Consider the following 17,469-nt stretch of genomic DNA (forward strand, 5'->3'; position numbering starts at 1 on the left):
CCTTTCCATGTACCTGGGAGGATGTGAATTCCTGGAAATGTATTTTAGAAGAACTTTATGTGTAATATTTGTTATAGTCTGTTTTGATCAAGTTAGAATGAAAAATGAAGATCAAATTGATTACAAAAGTGGACAGATACACAAAATGCACTATAAATGTAGAGCGATACTATATGTGGGGAAGGTATTATACATCCCACTGTTTAGACCTTAGACTTTAGAGTAAACATTCTAGTACTGGAGAATAATTTACTGGCAGTCTGGCACCTCATCAGTCCTGAGCTGAGCAGTTATTTCCTTTTTGAGAACATGGAAGTGGCGCAACTTTAGACGGCTCAGATTAACCTTAGGCCATGTGGACATTATATTCAATATCAAATATTACGCATAAAATAAAAACTTGAATTTATCTATGGTGCCTTTTAATTGATTTGTGCCATTTTTATGATTCAAATCATAAAAATTTTGTGAATGATTTTTAACTTACGTCTCTTTATATATATATATGTATAAATTATTCAATAATCAAACATAAATATTAATTCTTTTTTTGCATAAAATTATGCTAGATTAATGCATTTGAAGTGTCTAGCTTCGTTTTACTTTTTTTTTTTATTTGATTTTAATTTTATGGTTTCAAAATAAACATAACTAGCTTACAGATGAAATTCTCATATAAGTGCATGATTTGTGAAAAAAAAAAAAAATCCATCAAATAATATGCATAAAATTCTGCTATAACATGCACAATAATGATCCTAAAATTAAAAATAAACAGATAATCACAAACATATATCATTTATGAGTGTATAAATTTTTTTGTAGTAAATCAAACATATTTAATATTGAAAGGAAATGTTTAATTTTATTTATAAGCTCTAGCATAAAATGTATTTGTTGTTGTGAGTGAAAGACATGGTTTTAAGTTTTTTTTTGTATCAGCTTAGGTTAACAATATCCACTATTAATTTATTATCTTATATTTACATAGTTGATATTCTGTTATCTGATGTAATGTATGGCTTTTAAAGCCAGTGTAAATAACTTTTTTATTCAATATATCTGTTTGCCGCCAACTTTCAAAAAAAAAAAAAACTATGGGGCAGAGCCATACTTTTAAACTATACGAGGGTCAAACATGGATGCAGTCGTCAACCATATAAAAAGTTCCTACTGCGAGTGGAGATCATTATTACAGTATCCATAACATTTTACTCTAAACTATATAGAAAATCTTATATAAGTATCATAGTATTTTACTCTAAACTATATAGAAAATCTTATATAAGTATCATAGTATTTTACTCTAAACTATATAGAAAATCTTATATTAACCTTCAATCCGCCTGTCATAGTAGTGTTTTAATATCTGTAAATTTATTGAATCCATATGCGTCAAGTATTCAACTTGTACTCATATAATTAAGCTAGAGGGAGGAGCCAAAGTGTGGCACGGGATAGGCACTTGCTTCCTACCAAAATGTAAAGTATACATATTTTTTTCTATGATGTTTTCCTCAAAAAAAAAAATTAAATGTAAGATTATTTCCCATCCAATATTTATAATTTTCAGATAATTTTCTATCTTGTCCCTGCTGTCACGGTCATGATGAGGATATAATTTTTTTAATTTGAACATAAATTAAATCAATACAAATCTGTATCAATATTCTCGTTTTAGAAAATACAGATATAAAATAATTGTTGCGTCTTATCACTAATTCGAAGCTATGATAACAGAGATGTCCTAACTAGTTTTGTGACACATCACACATGCATGCATGAACGTCAGTTTCAATTTCTAGAAAAGGAAATGGAATAACAGTGTATCTTGCATTATTAGATCCCTATCTCCATTGAACCTTCTCTAGCTAGCTATATTCAATTATTGATGCAAATTGCCAATTCACTAACATCTTTGAAATGTAACTGCTCTATTTGAAATAAAACGAAGAGGGAGAAGATTTACGCAAGATTCATATTAGACTCTATCATTGTGGATATGTGACACGTGTCCTTATCCAGCGGTTGCTTTTGGTGAAGGTTTGTACATTGTGTGTTTCCAGCCTCTTTCTTTCTCAATAAAAACCCTATCTATACCATCGCTAGCTAGGATACAACCGTTTCGCCAGATCCTTTCCTCTTCTCAATTCCAGCTTCTCGTAGTTGCTCTCTTCTAAGAAAGCCCGTAGTCAAGAAATGGAGATCAGTTACACCATGATCTTCATTCTCTTTTTCATCTCCATTCTCTCCTTTCTCTTCATGAGAAAGAACAAGAGAAGAGCGCTAGATATGCAACCCCGACTCCCACCTGGTTCACTCGGTTGGCCATACATAGGAGAAACTCTTCAACTCTACTCTCAAAATCCAAAATCCTTCTTCACATTGCGACTAAAAAGGTTTGATTAACATTTGATAACCTCTGCAAAATATGTTAGCACTTCCATGATGTATACACGATGACCGTGATATAATAATATTAATAGGTATGGAGAAGTCTTCAAGACACATCTCTTAGGTTGCCCTTGTGTAATGTTGGCTACTGAGGAGGCAGTTCGTTTTGTGCTAGTGACTCGTGCGGACCTGTTCAAACCAACGTACCCAAAAAGCAAAGAGCGCATGATTGGACCATGGGCATTGTTCTTCCACCATGGAGATTACCATCTCAGGTTGAGAAAAATTGTTCAGGCTTTATTAAGCCCTGACTTGGTTCGTGCCATCTTACCGGATATTGAATCCGTCGTGAGATCTATGCTGCATGCATGGGATGGGCATGTAGAGACTACTTACCATGCAATGAAAAGAGTAAGTTTGCATGCATTTATCTCCTTATATTATAATTTGACTTGTAAAATTAAACTTATTAATGTTATTATTGTTGTATCTCTTTGCATGTTGTGATCCAGTTTTCCTTTGACATTGGCATTTCTATGATTTTCGGAAAACAATTAGATGACCAATACAAGAAGGAATTAAAGAAGAATTATATTATTCTAGACAAAGGTTACAACTCTTTCGCAGTCAATTTTCCTGGAACTCCATACCGGAGATCAATACTGGTAAGAAAACAAAAACAACTCATAATTTTTATTGCTATTCTTCTTCTATCTTTCTCATTGATTTATTGCATTATGTTCAAATTATACCCAAAAATGTTCGCTTGTTTATATCTAGGCGAGGAAGCAGTTGAGTTACATTTTGAACAAGATAATGGAAGAGAGAAGGCAAAAAACAGAATCAAGAAGTGATTTTTTGGGGTGTTTGATGGACTATAAGGATGAGAATGGATGCAATCTCACTGATGAACAGATTGCAGATAATGTAATAGGTGTGCTCTTTGCTGCACAGGATACCACGGCTAGTGCACTTACATGGATTCTGAAGTATCTTCACGATTATCCACGTGTACTAGAACATGTGAAGGTATGGTCGTATGGATCAGACATTACCATGTTTTTTTCAATAATAAATGGGAACATAGATTATCGTTGAATTTGATGCTCAAATTTTACTTTTCTTAGTAGGCTGAGCAAATGAAAATCTACCATGCTAATGAGTGTGGAAAGAAACCCTTGACATGGACTCAGACAAGAGATATGAATGTCACAAATAGAGTAAGTAAATTATGACTTCCTATTTTAATGTGTGTTATTATATGTACCGCTAAAGTAAGTGACACAAATAGCATATTAGAGTTCCTTTTCCAAGTAATTTAATAGCTTCATAATATCCTATTGTAAGCAAATCTAGTTGTCTTGCATAAGATATTGAAATGGGAACAAGGTAAATCAACAAATTAATCACTGATTAGCACAATTTAGAAAGTAGAATTTGATGAAAAAAAATTGTATGCTCATAATTCTTTCTTGCTTCAGAAAATCTTAAGGTGATCTCATTGTCTGTCCTACATAGTTTTATTTTTGTAATTTTTGGAACTGAATTGTGATCAAATATTCTCCTTTGAGCGTAGAATTATTATTTTAAAGATAGAATCTCCGTTTACAAAATGATTGAAGATATCCATTAACAGCTACTTAATTATTTAACAACCTCAACAACACTTCTCCAAAGGAAAATGTACATGTTAATTTTATAGTTTGTAGCATATCGATTAATATGCATGCCAATTAAATTTATTTTATTAATACTCAATCGAATTTGATTAAATTTATATAATTGAAAATTTCATGTAATTTGATGAATGTAACATTTGCATGTAGTGCCCTCATTTTTCATGTGTATGGAGTGCATAAAATATAAATGTATGATGGTTGTCAAGATAGTCAAATTATTCGATTGTCATTGTTTCCAAATTCGTCAAGTTTGCTTTTCTAAGTGCTTCTTATGTCATGCATGGCTGGGTATATAAATTGATGATTGCGCTTTCTTTTTTACCCCATATATATTAATTCCTTCAATCATGCATTCTGCAAAAGTAGGTCATATTGGAGAGCCTAAGGATGGCAACCATCATTTCATTCACGTTTAGAGAAGCAGTTGCTGACGTTGAGTATAAAGGTATAATTAATGTGCTTTCAATAATTAAATTTCTATTTATAGGACGGTGATGGTCAAGCCCATTACCCATATCTCTATTAGTTATGGACTTATAGTAAAAAAGTTCGCAAAATAAAATGGAAATCACAAGAGTTATGGGGAAAAAGAGAAATTTTGATAGCAGCCTTAGCTATCAATGTGAATGAATGTAATACTTATTAGAGCTAGTTAATTAGTAGCTAGATTATTAAAATACTTATTTTATGAATTTTTAGTATGGCCAATAAAAAATACCAAAGTGAACATTAGATTTGATGGTAATTAACAGACCAATTAATGGTTACCCAATTTATACAACAAGAATGAGACACTGTTCGCAAAGATAAAAAAATGACTTTTTGCGATGGACTACTCTCATTATTCAGTTTTTTCTTTTTGCGATGGTACTTTTTGCGACGGACGACCATCATAAAAGCGTTTTTCCCTCGCAAAAAGTGTCTACTTTGTTTAGGATTTAACTCCTCGTACTTATGATGACATATGATTGCACAATTAATCTACAAGAATGAGATAGTATCCGCGACAGAAAAAGTGACTATCTGCGAGGGTATACCGATATAAAAGTGTTTTTTTATTCTATTAGTGACGGTAGTATCCGCGACAGTATACCGATAGCATCCCTCGCCGATACTGTCCCATTCTTGCAAACAATTCAAGTATTAATTACTCAATTTATTTTACTTCAATGGTTTAGGACACCTCCTGTGTCATATAAAAGTTCAAGAAAACATTGGTGCTAATAATTCAATGCAATTGTATGGAAATGATGCAGGGTATCTCATCCCCAAGGGATGGAAGGTGATGCCACTTTTCAGGAACATACATCACAACTCCGAGTTCTTTCAAGATCCTGAGAAGTTCGACCCTTCTAGATTCAAGGTTTCTGTTCGTGTGTGTCGATTTTGTGGGCCACTATTCCCTCTCCTTCCTGCCTGGCTACAATTTAATTTGTTTTTTTTTTTTTGATAAAAGGCGTAATGCCCGTTTCATGTTAATGAAACCAAAATAGTTAAGTTACAAAAGCATAGAATTCTGTCTATTCTCCTATCAGTCTGCACCACATATGTGCCAGCCCAGCAACAAGGAGACAATACCAGTGCAAAACTGACTACAATTTAATTAGGCAAATGTTCCTTTCATCCCATGTAATCCACTGGATCAATCACTTGCTAATTAAGGAGCTACATTGATAGATTTTATATATACATAGTTATAGATTGCAGAAGCTAGGTCTCACATTTGACAGACAACACACCACATAATCACTTTGAATCTATCAATTGGTTATAAAGTATAAACACACCTGTGATCATTTGAGAAGAAAGCATTGAAAAGCTTTCCCTTAATTGCAACTGCATTCTGACCCTTTTTCAAGATAACAACTGAAAAATAAAAATCATTTATGTACAGGTAGCACCGAGGCCAAATACCTTCCTTTCATTTGGAAATGGTGTGCATGCTTGTCCCGGTAACGAGCTAGCCAAGATAGAAATATTGGTCCTGATTTACCAATTGGTTACCAATTACAGGTAAGTTTGATGTTTAATGTTTTGTAAGAAAACATGAAGAAAGATCTTTTCACAATTTCTATCTTACTGTTGAATTTTGGTGTAGATGGGAGGTTGTTAAATCCAGTGATGAGGTAGAACATAGCCCGTTTCCAGTACCTAAGCATGGACTACCAGCAAAGATATGGCGAGTTTAATCGACATTAATTTGACAGTATCAGACTGGTAAAGGTGGCTAGTTAGAGGGGATTGACGTAGGCGACTAGGCGTCAATGTGCATCTTCTTTTTGGGGATTTTTTTAGGATCTTAATTTTCTTGCCATGAGTGCTTTTGAAATGTTATGAACTAACCTTTGAATTTTAATGACTTAATAAAACCAGTAGTTCTTGTTTTCACCTTTTTCGAATAAAAAATATAATTTAAGAACAGTAAAACCAGTAGCAACATGAGTGGTGAAATGGAAATAAATCTGCTGTTGGAACCTGCTTTTCCAAATCCAACCACTCATTTATTTAGAGATTAATGCATGAAAATCAACTGTTTTTGGGATTCGTGCATTTTAAAATATTGATGGTTAGATTTGGAAAAGGAGGGTCCTACAATTCTTGTTGGAATCGTAGCAGATTTATTTCCGTGGTGAAATGGATGGCAAAATTTCATGTTTGCAATTGAGAATATATCTGTTTGTTTTAATATAGCAACTCTTTTGTTGATGGTTACTGACTTTTAATAGCAACTTTTTTTCTAGTTTTGGAAAACTTAGACGAGCAGTACGTATTCTCATTTTTCTTGTTTTAGTCACGCTCCAGTGTATTCAATTTCTAAAAAAAAGGTTCCAAAATAAAGGGGGCAAACGCTAATTAATTACATAAAAAAAATGATAAAAAACTCGTTTACTTCGCAGAGTACTGTAGCCCAACTCTCTCTCTCTATATATATATAGAGAGAGAGTGTGACTAACGTGTATTTGAATGTATATGGCCCGATATGCATACGGTCCAAATTTGCAATTTCAAACTTCAAAATGTCAATCCGAACCGTTCATCGTGTTCTCCATACTAATATGTTCTTGGAGACCAAATTTTATATTTTTCTAAATTTGTTTACTATTTATTAAGTCACTTTGAAAATTGCTGATCCAACAGTGGCTGCTGATTTTACTGTTTTGTTAAGCCACCGTTGAACATATTAGTATGGAGAACACGATGAACGGTTCGGATCGACATTTTGAAGTTTGAAATTGCAAATTTGGACCGTATGCATATCGGGCCATATGCATACGAATGCACATTAGTCTATATATATATGCTCGTTAAAACATTGATCTATTAGCGTGGAACTCTTGTTTTCAATGCGGTTCAAATTGTAGTATATCAAATGTGAAATCAATTACATGCATGACTAAAGAAGGCTAATCTGCTGTGGTCTATATGAACTAGATTTTCTCCACATTCCATATAGTACAATCAAAATACGATTTAATTATTCTTTCGGTCTAAATCACAAAGAACCAAAAATTTAATTTGGACATGACTATATATGTCATTTATATATTTTTATAAATAGTACTCCTGAGATTGACCTTCAAAAATGAGTCCCCAACCTATATAAGAAAAAAGACAGTAGAAATATATAGACCTTCGACCTCGGAATTATAGGGTACTGTAGTGCTAAATTTGATTGAGACTTTTGGTATTTTTGAGAGTCTATTTCACTAGTACATTCAATTATATGTTGAATGAAAAGGATATAGTACTTGATCTGCAATAGGAGAATAAATTTATAAATGTGCTTTATTTTAAGATGACTCTTCTGGGGAAGGGTTATAAAGATTGTTTTCCATGGTTTTTTGAAGTAATTAATTTTTTTTTGGAAGATACTTTTTTCATTGATGGGATAGGATCACAATTCACATATATACCCACATTTTAATTGTAATTTTAGTGTAACTTGACAATAATACAAATGATAATATATATATGGAGTAAAGTTAGGGTGTGATGTGCTCACCAAGAGAGTTTGGTGAGCACAACTCCAAAAGTTCATTGGATCGACTTCAAATGCCGAATCCAAACCGTTGAAATTCATGTGCTTCATGAGTGATGCATGTGCATGCAAAATTTTGAAAGTTTCGAGTTTATTTGCTACACGGTCAAATGGTCAAAGAAATGAATATTTTATTAAGTTAATTTATAAGTTGTTTTATATTTTGCATGCACATGCATCACTCATGAAACACATAGATTTCAATGGTTTGGATTTTGCATTTGAAGTCGATCCGATGAACTTTTGGAGTTGTGCTCACCAAACTCTCTTGGTGAGCACATCATACCCTAGCTTTACTCTATATATATGAGTAGAACTAGAGTGTTCTTAAGCTCACCAAAGTGTTTGGTGAGCTTAACTCCAAAATATATCAAATCGGTTACAAATGATGAATCCGAACTGTTGGAACCCACCTACCTTACGAGTGATGCATCTACATTTGAAACTTTTAAACATTCGAATTAATTTAGTATAAAGTCAAGCGGTCAAAAAATGTTCAAAAAATGAATGCACTAAAATTAATTTATTAACCTTCTAATTTTGCCCAATTGACTTTATACTAAATTAAGTTGAATGTTTAAAATATTCACATGTAGACGCATCACTCGTAAGGTAAACGGGTTCCAACGGTTCGGATTCGTCATTTGAAACCGATTTGATGAGTTTTGGAGTTAACCTCACCAAACACTTTGGTGAACTCAAGAACACCCTAGTTCTACTCTATATATATATTACTCTATATATATATATATATAGAGAGATATAAATTAATTAACTTCAACATAGGATGTTTGTGATAATTTCTAATTAAATTGAATTCTGCCATCTGAAATGCAATGTGCAAACGGAGTATAATTATCTTATTGATTAATTAAAAAAATTAAATACCATATCTGTGTAAATTATGTCAAATTAATTTCATCGAAGAAGAAAACAAAAGGAAAAATAAATTAGCAAAAAAAATTTAGTAATATGTTGAGAGTAGAATGTATTTAAATCGTTTTAACCTGTCATCACAAACATGTTGTGCAATTGGGATACATTATTGGTCTAAGTGATGGTATAGTGGTTCGAATTCAAAACTGCCTAGCTATGAGAAAAATGAAAACATCATACAATTTATTTTTATTTTTTTTGAAAAAAAGGCTAATGCCCGTTTCATGTTAATAAAACAAATGGTTTTAAGTTACAAAAACATGGGATATGTTCTATTGTCCAATCATTCTGCACCACACATGTGCTAGATCACAATTGAAAACATCATACAATGCATGCAGAACGATATATATATATATATGACCAATCATACACATAATAATTAAACAACAACTCAGTTTCGAATCTGGATCTACACGTGTTAAATTCAGCCGCAAATATTTCAGCTGGTTCAAAAAGGCTCCAAAGACAGGTCGATCAAATGGAATTACAAATTCCATACTACTTTCCAAGCACAACTGTGGTTCCACACCAAAGCAACAATATTTAATGATATATGATCATACGTATCTTTTCCAAGATTTGTACCAAGATCTCTTTAGCTAAGCTAGTGATCGAGCTAATTATTGGATTAGTATGGGGTAGCTGGCATTGATGTGCTATGATATGTATCCATCATGGGTTCGTTTTCATATTTTTAGAAAGTAAAATAAATCATAGGAAACAAAAATATTTTTATATCTTCAACAAGGAGGATTCCAATACCTCGTGTTTTTCATATCTCATTATATCTCATATTTTATATCTTCTTTTTCAAAGTTTAAATTATCGATCCAAACCGTTCAACATGATATCCATACTAAATATGGTTAGGGATGAAATTTTATAATTTTTGGAAAAATTTTACTATTTTTTTAAAATGAGTATAAAATAACTATTTTTTGAACGGTCCAAAAAAAGTGATTTTGTACTTATCTTAATAAATAGTAAAATTTAAAAAAAAAATATGAAATTTCATCTCCATGCATATTTTAGTATAAATATTATGTTGAGCAATTCGGATCAATAGTTTGGACTGTGAAAACGAAGATATAAAATATGAGGTATGATGAGGTATGAAAAGCATGAGGTATTGGAAAGTTCTATTAGTTTTAACAAATAGATACAGTCTATTTGTTAACAAATAGATACAACCGAATCAATAATTCTAGAGCAGTCTAATGAGATCGAATTAATGGTTTAATTAGTTCTATTAGTTTTCACAAGTGCTAGCTACATAATAGCCATACAGTGTGTAGAAATTTAATGGTTCAGTCTCATTATCCTGTTCCTAACGGGTTGCCAGGTGAAAACGAGAGAAGGAAGGAAAGTTAATTTGCAAATTTGATAGTCCTTACTATAGCACTGAATTAATCGTTTAGTCCCATTCATTTTTGAATTTTCAGTGGACTTAGCACGGTGCAACCAACTGTAACCGTTGGGACCAAACCAACTATAATCCCTCAATCGCAGCAATAGTTCAGTTTCATCTATATTATAAAAAAAAAACCAATAATTCTTATTTTTGATAATTTACTTTTTTGTTAATTTGTAAAATAAAATGTATTTGGCTAAGTGCCTAAATGGCCTTTAGATGTCCAAGCGCATGACTATAGGTCACAACACGTGTCCATTTTGTTTGTCCTTGGACTTTTATTACATTCGGATGTGTAGTAGAGTAGGTCTACTTTATGTCAATTATTAGCAGTGTTTTAATAATCGGTTCTTATTCGATATTCGGAAAGCCACCACATACTGTATATGCCGCATACTGTATATACAGTATGCGGCTGCATATTTGAATTTTTATTCAGATTTATATATTCGGATTTTCAAATGAAAAATCATAGGCATTAACTCTAATAAACATAGATAAACATTACAATTAAATATAAATAAAACATAACATAAGTTAGAACAAGTTAACAACCTACAGTACAAATTACAAAACTACAAATAAGCGTAAATAAAATATAAGTTCAAACCTAAATAAATTAAATTATAACTGATTCGGTTCTTATTTAGTTCTTATTCGGATTCTTATTCTCTATTCGGAAAAATTCGGCCGAATAGATAATATGCGGAAAAAAATATGCAGCTGAATATTCGAAACCGAATATTGGGCCGAATACTCATTTTCTATTCATATTCCAACTGAATACGAATATTCGGCCGACTAAACTGACTTTTAAAACACTGATTATTAGGTTTCTTCCTTTCGTTTTTATAATGGCGATTGATCACATTGCATGAAAAAGAATCCACAAGAGAGAGCGGACCAAATGCATCATGGACTGATTTTGATTGGTGTACATGTGTGTCTACCTCATCAATCATGGCCTTCCTATTCTATATTACTCAAATTTTGCATTATTTCGAAAGAAATTAATTAATTAAACAATCAGGACATGATCAACTAGTCCTTGGAAATCAAATCTCTTTATGAAAGGTACATTGAATTTTAGATTTATGGTCCAATGCACAAATTCCTCAATACATTGCAATGTACCATAGCCCATCTCTCTCTCTCTCTCTCTCTCTCTCTCTCTATATATATATATATATATATATATATATATATATATATATATATATATATATATATATATATATATATACCAGACATCCTCACAGTTAAATTTCTCTATGAAACCCAGTTTGCCATGTGTTGTAGAAGTGCAATTGCTACGGTGATATTATATATTATACTGGCGTGCTCCCACTGACAGTGAAATTTTATGATCAGTTGGTTTCAAAGAAACTATTTGATTGGTTCATTTCAAATCGAGACAGCCTACCTCCAGTACAATGCAGGCGCCTGTTCCTTCACAAGATCTAGATTGCGCGATTTAATTTAAGAATATACATGCTGGATTTCATGTATGATTAAAGATAACGCGCGTCACTGAAATTATCACGAGTAATAAATTGTGTGGTAAAGAAGAACTTACTGACACCGTTTTCTTGCCGGTGAGCGAGGTTCTAGTGTTTGTAAGGGATCATGAAGAATTGAGTCTCTGTGGCTGACAGGATAAAACATATATATTTCCATGTAATTCTGCCAGTTTTAATTTGGATTTTGTAATGTGAATGTACCTTGTATTGTATTGTATCTGTGTCCTGACTTGTAAATTAAACATATTTATTCAAATTTATCTTTTGCTACTCGCCAACAATTAATTAAAAAACTAATACATGGAAATTTCTGGTGTAAATTATGAAAATTCTTTTCCAATATCAAAGCCAGACCCAATAAAGGTTAATTAGGAGAAAATTCCGCGCATCAATTTGTAAATATAATAGTTCTTCAAATTATCAGGAAGAGATGGGCCGGGTTCAGCACCTATAAAGGCCCAGAAAATAAAGTCTAATATGTCAAACAATTAATGGTGCTGTTGGAGCGGTAAAACGGGCCGGATCGTAGCTATTGGGCCGACTGGTGGGGAAGACATGGTGGGGTTTAATGAAATTGTAATGCCACCCGACCCGACCTTCAACTGAGGTGTGGGACAGGGCTTGTCAGGAAGAAGCGACATGCCTCGATCGGCTACTCGCTATTCGCCAAACAACGGATAATTAATATCCAATCCGTTTGCTTTTATCGCAAGTTCGCAACTGCTCTCATTCGTCCGTTGGTGGATAACTGTAAACCAAGTGGCCTTATCCGGTTCGTTTGACCGTTGACTCATTGATTTTCATTGGAAAGGGTGCTATGACGTAGGCCTGTTAAACGAGCCGGACGGGCTCATGGGCTTTATACTGGGCTCTTGAATGAGCCTAATTTAAATGAGTTCAATTCGAGTTTGAGCCCGAACTCAGCTCGAACTCGAAATAAATCTTCGTTTCCTTACCGAGAGATCTCATCTGAGCCGAGCTCATGGGCCAAACCATTCTTTGATGAGGCGAAAAAATGCGTTGAAATTTGACTCCAATTAATGGAGGTCTCCATTTCTTCTACCCTCTCCTCTAGAATTGAAAAAGAAAAAAAAAAAAAAAACCGTCTCCTCTCTCCAGCGATGCTACTCTCCATCGCCTCCTCTCTCCAGTGCTCCTCCTCCGAGCCCTTCTCTCCTGACTCTCTCGATATTCTCGCTCTCTTAGAGCGCTTAGTGTGCTCTCTCCCCTTCTCCCATCGGTCCTTTCCTCTCTCCTGTCAGCCCCGTCGCTCCACTTCTCCACACGCGGCGGCTCCCTGGATATCTCCTCACAACTCTACATCTTTGGTCGAACTCATTTGTTATTAGAGAAACTATATTATATTAATTTAACAAATTCATACACGAATTTTCGAACTTAAAAAATGATAGATCTACAAAACATGCATTCAGAATAGGCAGCCACGTGGCCCATTTCTCTATTTCTGAGTTCAAGTCTAGGCAGGCAGGTAAGTGTAGCAGCTGAATTCATTTCTGTATTTTCGAGTTCGAGCCGAGTTACGGCCGATCCCGAGTTCGAGCCTCATTAAACTGAGTCGGGCTTTTTTCTTTAAATTTGAGTTGAGTCCGACCTGAGCATGTTTTGTTACATGACCGAGCTGGGCCGAATTTTGGACTGAGTTGATCCCATTAGCAGGCCTACTATGACGTGGCATCACACCCCAAAGCAAATATATATATCACTCTGTAATAAAATTTCTGTTTAATGTAAAAAAAAATATTATTGTCAAAATCATTAACTAAATTGCAAGAAAGGCGGAACTTAGAAAATTTAACTCTAATTATTAGACTTCAAGCATATATTTAGTGAAATTTCAATTAAATTTTAATATATATTATTAAAATTTTAAATTATGGAGATGATTAAGTGTAGATCCGCCCCTTATTGTAATCTTAATTAATTAGATTGAAGGTGTGTAACATAGAAAATTTATGATGAAAGGTGGCAAATTTTCATTAGACCGATCAGCCCGTTCTTTTGTGTACATAGTGATATGGAATAAACAGCTAGATATGTATATATAAGTAAAATAATTTACTGTTATTGAGTTTTAAATTGTCTACTGTAATATAATCAACAAATGGCTTTCCTATATATATATATATATAGTCAACAAATCAGCTTGTCAGTAGATGTTGGTAATAATACGGATATTGATATATCTTCCAGTTTCTCAAAAAAAAAAAAATCAATAAATTAACAAATATATGTTCAACTAATAATTATTGCAAAAAAAAAGAATAGCCAATTTCCACTCATGAGATCAAGCATAATTAAAGAGGCATATATTGATTCATGTGGACATTACATTAATTATGTCCATTATTGGAAAATTTATCTTTTTAATTAGTCCTTATTAACAAATATAATCCAATTAATGTTGCATTTTTTTTTTTCCTTTTGCCTACCACTAAGGCCTTACTTCTAGAGTGCAATGCACAGTTACCAACACGGCTCCTTTATCTCCTTTCGGCTATCCAATAAGCCGTTGTTTCTAACATCCATTATCTCCTTTATCTCCTTTATCTCCTTTATCTCTTGAATAAGCCGTTGTTTCTAACATCCAAATATAAAATTTGGTCTCCAAACACATTTTAATATAGATTAAACATCTAACGGTTTGGATCGGCTATTTGGATTTCGAAACTAGAGATATGAGCGCGAATTAAAACACCCCCATTAATTTACGAAGTAGCGTAGCCTTACTCTATATATATATATATATATGCTCGTTAAAACATTGATATATTAGCATGGAAATCTTGTTTTCACTGCGGTTCAAATTGAAGTATATCAAATGTGAAATCAATTACATGCATAACTAAAGAAGGCTAATCTGCTGTGGTCAATATGAACTAGATTTAATTTCTCCAAATTCCGTATAGTACAATCAAAATATGATCTAATTCTTTCGGTCTAAATCACAAAGAACAAAAAGTTTTAATTTGGACATGCAATATATATATATATATATATATATATCATTTATTTTTATAAATAGTACTCCTGAGATTGACCTTCAAAAATGAGTCCCCAACCAGGCAGCCTCTGCCAAAAAAAATGAGTCCCCAACCTATATAAGAAAAAAAGACAGTACAAATATATATATAGACCTTCGACCTCGGAATTATAGGGTGTAGTGCTAAATTTGATTGAGACTTTTGGCATTTTTGAACGTCTATTTCACTAGTACATTCAATTATATGTGAAATGAAAAGGATATAGTTGATCTGCAATAGTAGAATACATCTATAAATTAATGTGCTTTATTATTGTAAGATGACTCTTCTGGGGAAGGGTTATAAAGATTGTTTTCAATGGTTTTTTTAAGTAATTAATTTTTTTTGGAAGATGCTTTTTTAATTTCATTGATGGGATAGGATCACAATTCACATATATACCCACATTTTAATTGTAATTTGATGATATATATATGAGGAGGGTTAAAATGCACCCTCTCTTTTGTGCTCCTAACGTGCACCTTCCTCTTATATTTTCATTTTCAAAGTTCAAATAGTTGATTCGAACCTTCCAACGTGTTCTCCATATTAAAATGTGCTTGGAGACCAAATTTTACATTTTTTGAAATTTGTTTACTATTGTTTCAGAATTTTTGAAAATCATCACTTTGCTGAATTTTTTATTATTGTTTAGCTTAATAAAAAATTCTGAAAAAATAGTAAAAAATTTCCAAAAAATATAAAATTTGGTTTCCAAGCACATTTTAATATAAAGAACACGTTGGAATGTTCGAATCAACTATTTGAACTTTGAAAATGAAAATATGAGGTGAGGGTGCACGTTAGGAGCACAAAATTAAGGAATGGTGCATTTTAACCCTCCTCTATATATAGATATCAATTAATTAACTTCAATATAGATGCATGTTTGTGATAATTTCTAAATTGAATTCTGACATTAGTAGTGCAATGTGCAAACGGAGTATAATTATCTTATTGATTAATTAAACAAATTAAAATTAGTAATATGTTGGGAGTAGAATATATGTATTTTAATCGTTTTAGCCTGTCATCACAAACATGTTGTGCAATTGGGATACATTATTGGTCTAAGTGATGGCATAGTGGTTTGAATTCAAAACTGCCTAGCAATGCATGCAGAACGAGATATACATATGACCAATCATACGCATAATAATTAAACATCAACTCAGTTTCGAATCTGGACTACACGTGCATGTGTTAAATTAAGCCGCAAATATTTCAGCTGGTTCAAAAAGGCTCCAAAGACAGGTCGATCAAATGGAATTACAAATTCCATACTACTTTCCAAGCACAAGCGTGCTTCCACCAAAGCAACAATGATATATGATCATTCGTATCTTTCCAAGATTTGTACCAAGATCTCTTTAGCTATGCTAGTGGACTAATTATTTGGCTATAGCTATAGTATGGGGTAGCTGGCATTGATGTGCTATGATATGAATCCATCTTGGTTTCGTTTTCATATTTTTAGAAACTAAAAAGAAATTATAGGCAACAAATTTTTTCACAAGTGTTACATAATAGCCATACAGTGTGTGGAAAATTAATGGTTCGATCTCATTGACCTGTCCCTAATGAGTTGCCGGGTCATGAAAGCGAGAGAAGGAAGGAGATGAGAGGTTTGCAAATTTGATAGTTCTTACTATAGCACTGAATTAATCGTTTAGTCCCATTAATTTTTGAATTTTCAGTGGACTTAGCACGGTGCAACCAGAACTATAATCCTTCAATTCCAACAATAGTTCAGTTTCAAGAATACTCCTCTGAGACCGAATGATCAATAGTTCATCAGTCTCATCTATATTATAAAATAAAATGTAGGCTACTGCCTAAATGACCTTTAGATGTCCAAGCGCATGAATGTAGGTCACAACACGTGTCCATTTTGTTTTTTTTTTGAGATTGTCCTTGGACTTTTATTACATTCGGATATGTAGTAAAGTAGCTCTACTTTATGTCAATTATTAGGGGTCTTCCCTCGTTTATATAATGGCGATTGACACTGCATGAAAAAGAACCCACAAGAGAGAGCACACCAAATGCTTCAGGGACTAATTTTGATTGGTGTACATGTGTGTCTACCTCATCAATCATGCATGTTCAGTCTTCAGTGACCTCTATCAAGGATTTATTTTTATGAATGGCCTGCCTATTCTATATTACTCAAATTTTACATTATTTCGAAATAAATGAATTAATTAAAGAATCAGGACATGATCAACTAGTCCTTGGAAATCAAATCTCTTTATGAAATCATATATATCAGACATATATCCTCACAGTTAAATTTCTCTATGAAATCCAGTTCGCCATGTGTTGTAAAAGTGCAATTGCTACAGTGATATATATGGTACTGGCGTGCCCCCACTGACAGTGAAATTTTATGATCGGTTGATTTCAAAGGGACTAACATTTGATTGGTGCATTTCAAATCGAGACA

General features: G+C 32.9%; 1 protein-coding gene across 1 annotated transcript; it reads left to right on the forward strand.

Annotated features, from left to right (window-relative positions):
- Positions 1 to 2,199: 2,199 nt before the first annotated feature.
- Positions 2,200 to 6,270, forward strand: LOC144552775 (abscisic acid 8'-hydroxylase 3-like). The gene is made up of 9 exons (XM_078300764.1): positions 2,200 to 2,399; positions 2,487 to 2,805; positions 2,907 to 3,059; positions 3,175 to 3,423; positions 3,525 to 3,614; positions 4,440 to 4,518; positions 5,330 to 5,436; positions 5,968 to 6,086; positions 6,172 to 6,270. Exons 1-9 carry the CDS (start codon positions 2,200 to 2,202, stop codon positions 6,260 to 6,262), a joined length of 1,407 nt encoding a protein of 468 aa, XP_078156890.1. The 3' UTR covers positions 6,263 to 6,270.
- The last annotated feature ends 11,199 nt before the right edge of the window (positions 6,271 to 17,469 follow it).

The sequence above is a fragment of the Carex rostrata genome, chromosome 4 (genome assembly GCF_964058835.1).
Source record: "Carex rostrata chromosome 4, lpCarRost1.2, whole genome shotgun sequence".
Lineage (NCBI taxonomy): Eukaryota > Viridiplantae > Streptophyta > Magnoliopsida > Poales > Cyperaceae > Carex > Carex rostrata.